Source organism: Lolium rigidum, chromosome 6 (genome assembly GCF_022539505.1).
Source record: "Lolium rigidum isolate FL_2022 chromosome 6, APGP_CSIRO_Lrig_0.1, whole genome shotgun sequence".
NCBI lineage: Eukaryota > Viridiplantae > Streptophyta > Magnoliopsida > Poales > Poaceae > Lolium > Lolium rigidum.
This window is the reverse complement of record NC_061513.1, coordinates 259,385,868-259,391,876: the sequence shown is the minus strand read 5'-3', so window position 1 is coordinate 259,391,876 and position 6,009 is coordinate 259,385,868. Positions and strand designations below refer to the sequence as shown.

Below are 6,009 nucleotides of genomic sequence, written 5' to 3'. Positions count from 1 at the left end.
AAGCTGCTAAGGCTGCTGCAGATCCGTGTGACTCGCTTACCGGAGAGGCTGCGGCAAAACAACAAGAGCGTGTCGGAGAGCTGCTAGATACCGTAGAGCAGCGGAACGCTGAGCAGCTAGCTAAGCTGAACAAGGCTATAGCCTCGAAATCCGCGCGTTCAACAAAGAATGCCGGAAGCAAGTCCCATGGGCAGGCCTCGTCCCCCCATCCGGACAGAAGAAGAGAAAAAGAAGTGAATGCACGGCAGATGACTGTGTACGATCCGGTCCTTGCCGGTAAACAACAAGCCGGGCAACACGATGCCGGTAGAAAAAGCCAAGGGGTAGAGAGAGGCTACGCCAAGGAAGGCTATGCCGGAAACAATCATGCCGGTAGACACGAAACCGGGCAAAACTATCCGGCTGCAAGGGCAGCGTATGATGAGGAAGAGATGCCTCCACCAAGGTACCAGCAGGCAAGGGCCGCGGCACCAGAACGTTACGAGGAGGCTGATTCAACAAGACTCACCGCTTACCGCAAACCTTTGGGCGAGCGGTTGGGAGAAAGAAACTTGCCGGAACGGGATGCGAGGCACCGTCTGGACAGAGTGTACCTGTCTGAAATGATTGAGGCAGAGGGTCCTCCGGGTCCAAAATGCTTTGGCCCAAGAATCATGAAAGAGCCACCACCAGTTCGCAACTTTCAGTTGCCCCGTGACACCAAAACATACGATGGCACCACTAAGCCGGAAGAGCGGCTCGCGGATTACGTGACCGCGGTATACGTTGCTGGTGGCGGAGGAGTCATAGCTGGAGGAGGAAACCGGCGTTGGGCCGTGAGAATTGTGCCGACGTTCCTAGTAGGACCGGCAAGAATCTGGCTGAACAACTTGCCGGGAGGAAGCATAAATGGCTGGTTGGACTTTGAGGAAGCTTTTGTAAGCAACTTCAGCAGCACCTACAGAAGGCCAAACAGGCCTCAGCAGCTCGCTTTGTGCGTACAGCGCCCGCAGGAAACAGACCGGGATTACCTGACCCGGTGGAATTCCACCAGAAACTCTTGTGAAGGAGTGATAGAAGCGCAGGCCATTGCTTGGTTTAGCCAAGGATGCCGGCGAGGTTCACCTTTGTGGCAAAGGCTACAGAGGAACATGCCAACAACGTTGGCGAAGATGATGCGTGTGGCGGAAAACTATGCGTTGGGAGACCCAATGCAACCGGCGATACAAGCTGAGCCGGAACAATCAAACCCACCTCAGCAGCAATACCGGGACAACCGGAACAACAAAAGGAGGGAAGATTTCCCGGATCGAAGGTATGGCTCGCAGCAAGTTGCTGCAGTGCAGGAAAACTCTGATGCCAGCGGCAGCCAGAGGCAAAGAACCGGATCGCAGCCATGGGCTGGTCCTAAGAAACAGTGGGTCGAAAAGAAACCCTGGGGCCAGAAAAAGAACTGGCAAGAACCCGCGAAATACACCATGGAAGCTGCCATGGATCAACCTTGCCGGTGGCACACGCCGAATCCGGCTCACCCATCGAACCACCTGACAAAAGATTGTACCTGGACCAAGTACTTGATGCAAAAGGGGGCGGTAAAAGACACCCAAGGACAAGGGGGCAATGCTATGATGCCACCACCGGACATGCCGCGTCAGCAGCAGCTACCACCACCACCACCGCTTACCGGGGCAAACGCCTTGCCGGTACACCCTCAGCAAAACAGACAGCAGTCAACCCTCCCCCGAATCCTCTTGCGTCCATTCGGCCCCAACTTAAGCCATCCTATGGCATCTGTCTGTTCACCACGACGACATATCACTTGTGTTCATATATCTTGTGCCTACCTTGCTTAGTTTTAGTTGTTATTGTTGCACTTATTTGAGCCTATCATATTTATGTTTTGTGCTTGTAAAATAAACGTTAGTTTAATTTCACATTCTTACAAGCCAAATTCGTAATAGTTTTTGAAACGCCTATTCACCCCCTCTAGGCGACATCTCATCCTTCCAACAACCGCACCCTTTCTCTCACGGGCCGTAAAAATCCCTTGTGGGCAACCAAACAAAATACACAACATGATTTTTTTACCCATTTTCACCCGTCCTAGCCACAGTGCCCCCCCCCCCCCCCCCCCGACCCAAAAGCCCCGCGACCTAACCGATCGATCGATCGGCTTGCTAGTGCCAATTCTCCTCCTCCTTGACATAGGCTTTCGCCCGGCTTTATAAATAAAGCAACCACATCCATACAAGGTTCGAGTACAAGCAGAAACTAACAGACACCATAAGGTCAGCTGGGGCCACATCACAACACGCCCAAAAGAAAAGATAAAACAAGCGATACAACCCTAAAACATAGGGAAACTCATCAACTGGATGGTGTAGATAAGCGACGTGCCGCCGCTAGAAGATCCTCCAACATGCCATCCAGATGATCCATGTCCCGCTGTCTACATAGCGGGTACCACTGCTACAACAAAGCCAAAAATTTAAAGACAGGGTCAGAAGCACATCGAAGAAAGATACACTATCACCATCATGTTAACGTACAGTCCATAAGGTTCAGGTTAAAGCTGCGAACAATAACCAGAAGAGGTACATCCTCCTACCAGTATTGTTTGCGTAGGCCTCAATGAACTCCTCGAGGTCTGAGGCCTGCCACTGAGGCTCCAAAGCCTCATGGATGAAGCTCCAAAGAAAATGGGCAGCGGGCCAAACGAACATGATGTGTGTCGTCGATTCCGGAACCACACATAACAGACACAAACCATTACCTGGCATGTTCCGCTTAGCAACCTCCGCACCAGAGGGAAGGAGGTCTCTCTTTCACAAAAAAAAAATTAGAAGAGGGAAGGTGGTCTCTAAGCAGTTGCGAAAGGAGAAAAAAAATTGTCTTAAGAGGAAGCGGTGCCTTGAAAAACAGAGACATCTAAACCGGACCATATATGCTAATCTAATCAAGAACGATGGCAGATGCAGCTAAACGCCATGAGAGAGAATCCACCCCGCCTGGAGGACCCCTCCGGAAGAAGGGTCCGCAACAATCCCCAACCCAGGGCCTCTCCCTGGGTCAGGTCTCGGCCGAACCGGTTTTTCTCTACCGTGTAATTTTTCTCTCTTCTTGCTCTGAATTAGCTGTACTTCGACAGGTTCACTAAAGGCTCTTACACCTTTGATCTTTAGTTCACGGTCCACTGTCATTTCTGCTCATCCCATTCCCCACTCTCTCCCTCTACTTGCGCGCGCGTGCTCATCTGATGTGGGCTGCCGTGGCACGGCTGCTCTGCTCAGTCCTCTGCCCACTTCAGTTCCGCTTCCGTTTCCATGCAATTTTCTGAAACAGATTCCTACGACAACAGCTCTGGAACGGATGGCTCCAGAATTGCCTCGGTGTGAATTAATTTATACATGGACTGTAAATGACGCTGACAATGACACTGGTGATTGATTCACAACTTGAAACCTTAATCATGTTGACAACCTAGTAGCCAGCTTGCTAGTTTAATTAGCACTATCATATCACTGTCACTGCTAGTGTGATTGAACCTAGTAGTACTAGTTACTTCATTAGTGAAGCGGAGGGTGATCAGTCTAGGGCCACTAGGCAGCTACATGTAGGTGAAGGAGAGGGTCAGCTCCAGCGATATCGTGTGCTTCTGCTCCGGCTCCGGCTGCTGGTGGACGGATCCCGCTGCCTCCGTGGCGCCGCTGTAGGAGGACAGCTGAAGGTTGTCGAAGCTGCCGCTTGCGCCGTCGCCGGTACCGGCGCCTGAAGAACGCTGCAGAGGAGAGGAACAGAGTAGCAAAATGTGTTAGGAACACGATGGGTTTCAGACAAGCAAAAACAGATAATTTACTGATAAAGCTGGGTGTGATTTGGTAGATCCAAAGAAGTAGATTAGTAGTATCAAACTGGTTTCTTAGAAAAGAGAAATCAAAATGCTAAACACATATCGTGCATTCGTGCACTGCACAAAGCATTTTTCCTGGCCCCATCGTACCAGTCAAGGTATTTCTGTTTTCTTTTTCATTAAAAGACAGTTTGATATTCCAGCCCCCAAAAACCATTTCGATATTTCCAGTCTGCAAATTGTCCAGTACGTGTTTAGCTATGTATGTGCAAAGAACATTTGTGTCCTCTGATATTTCACACTAGCTCAATGCAAATTTGTGTTTGTTTATTTGAAAATGCCTCAGCAGCCTTATGAACAGAAAAACATGTGTGTAACCAACAGGGTATATTTGGGAGATATCTTATGAACAGAAAAACATGTGTGAGAATAAACGCACGCCGTAGAGGTTAGAAGTCGATAGATACCTCGTGGCAGCGCGCGACGTTGCCGTCGTCGTCGACGAGGTACCCGGCCTCGGCGCAGAGCGCCCGGAGCACGTCGTTCTGGTCGGCGTGCTTGGGCAGCGCGTACCCGGCGTTGGCGCGCAGCCCGGCGTAGATCCTCGTGGCCACCTGCCGCCTCCGCCGCTCCCGCTGCCGGTTGTTCTCCCGCTCTCGCGGCGTTGGGTGCCTCAGCGACGTCGTCACCGCGCCGCCCCGCCCCTGCCGCCGCACAGTCCACGGGCCCCTCGTCGTGCGGATGCACCCCCTCCTCCCGGCTGCCACGGCCGCCGCCGAGTCACCCTTCTCCCTCCCGGCTCCGGCCACCTCCATTGCCATCGGCTTCACGCCCTCCATTACTCCGAGCTTTGGTTGCAGCTTCTCTGTCTATCTAGCTCGATATCACTCACTTTGGTCGATCGTTCTCTTCCCCTCTACTCCACACACACTCACGTACTGGTATTTATAGGCAGCGGATAAAGTTCCTTCTTTCACGTTGCAGAAAGGCAAGTGCTCCTGGTTCATGAAACTTGTTGCTATGTGCATGTAAGTTTCTTTGCATCTCTCTCCAACACACATATACACACACTTTATCTGTCTATCTCTTAAGAGAGCGTGACTGTGTGAGTGAGAAGGAATAAGGTGGTTGGCGCCTGGAGGCATGTAACATCTGTGTGTTGAGTAGTGCTAGTACGCTAGACACCTGCATGCTAGAGGTTAAATCAAAGAGGAATAATATTTATCTCAGTACTTCCAATGGTTGCATGCCCCATTTGGATCCTGCCTGCATCTCCCAGCTTTGCGTTTCTAGTTACCCATCACTTGGCTGCATGCAGATGCTGGTCTAGATTCAAGGACTGTACTGTGCGCCTAGATAGCTAGAGTGGTGAGTGAGGTGCCTAGAGAAACCACCTTGCAATCCCATGCACTGCATGCATGATGTGTAATGCAAGTGTGCATGCTACTATTGTAAGAGTAAATCACATACTTTAAACTTAATTTGTTGATAAAAAAATAAATTCCGGTTTTAAGTAGTCATGCATGCATGAGATGTGCATGATGCCAATGGCAGAGATTTTATCATGCATGGTTAGTACAATGGTACTAGCCTCCGATTAGTTGGGTGGTCAAAAGGAACAGAAACCACCATATCTTGATTGCTCATGAGTAGTGTGCACTAGAATCTCGGAATTTTATCATGCATGCATGCATGCCTTTGTGTACGTTCAGGTGTGCCACTCACACTCACGCCTGTTTGATTCGTTACAACCATGTTGTGCATGTATGCACCTCTTTTTTAAGGGAGAGGGGACATGCATGCAAGCAGATGTGTCTGCATGAGGATGCAAGGTCAGCAAATAATAGATGAGAGTATAATCTCTCGTGATTTTAATTATTATTTTGTATGCAAAGATTAAACCCTTATGGAATTTTGGAACATCTTACTTCAAATCATCAAGGATGAGGCCAAGTTTTGGATCGCCGCGAGTGCAAAGCATTTGAGTTTTGTCTTAGTATCTCCTCTTTTTGTGGTTTGCTTTGTCTTTTCAAGACTCTCCTACTTATTTAATGAATAGAGGCAAATCTTTTGCCCCTCTTTAAAAAAAACCCTTGGAATTTTCGAACAATGAACCCTCCGTCAATAAATGGTTGATGGAGGTCGTCTGTGAAAAAGAAAAGGAAAAGGAAAAGGAAGGA

General features: G+C 49.7%; 1 protein-coding gene across 1 annotated transcript; it reads right to left on the bottom strand.

The window, feature by feature from the left end:
• Window positions 1–3,586: 3,586 nt before the first annotated feature.
• LOC124664019 (protein BZR1 homolog 3-like) lies at window positions 3,587–4,644 on the bottom strand. The gene is made up of 2 exons (XM_047201631.1): window positions 4,297–4,644; window positions 3,587–3,757 (listed from the first exon to the last, which is right to left on the bottom strand). The coding sequence occupies exons 1-2, from the start codon at window positions 4,642–4,644 to the stop codon at window positions 3,587–3,589; spliced, it is 519 nt and encodes a 172-aa protein (XP_047057587.1).
• Window positions 4,645–6,009: the final 1,365 nt, after the last annotated feature.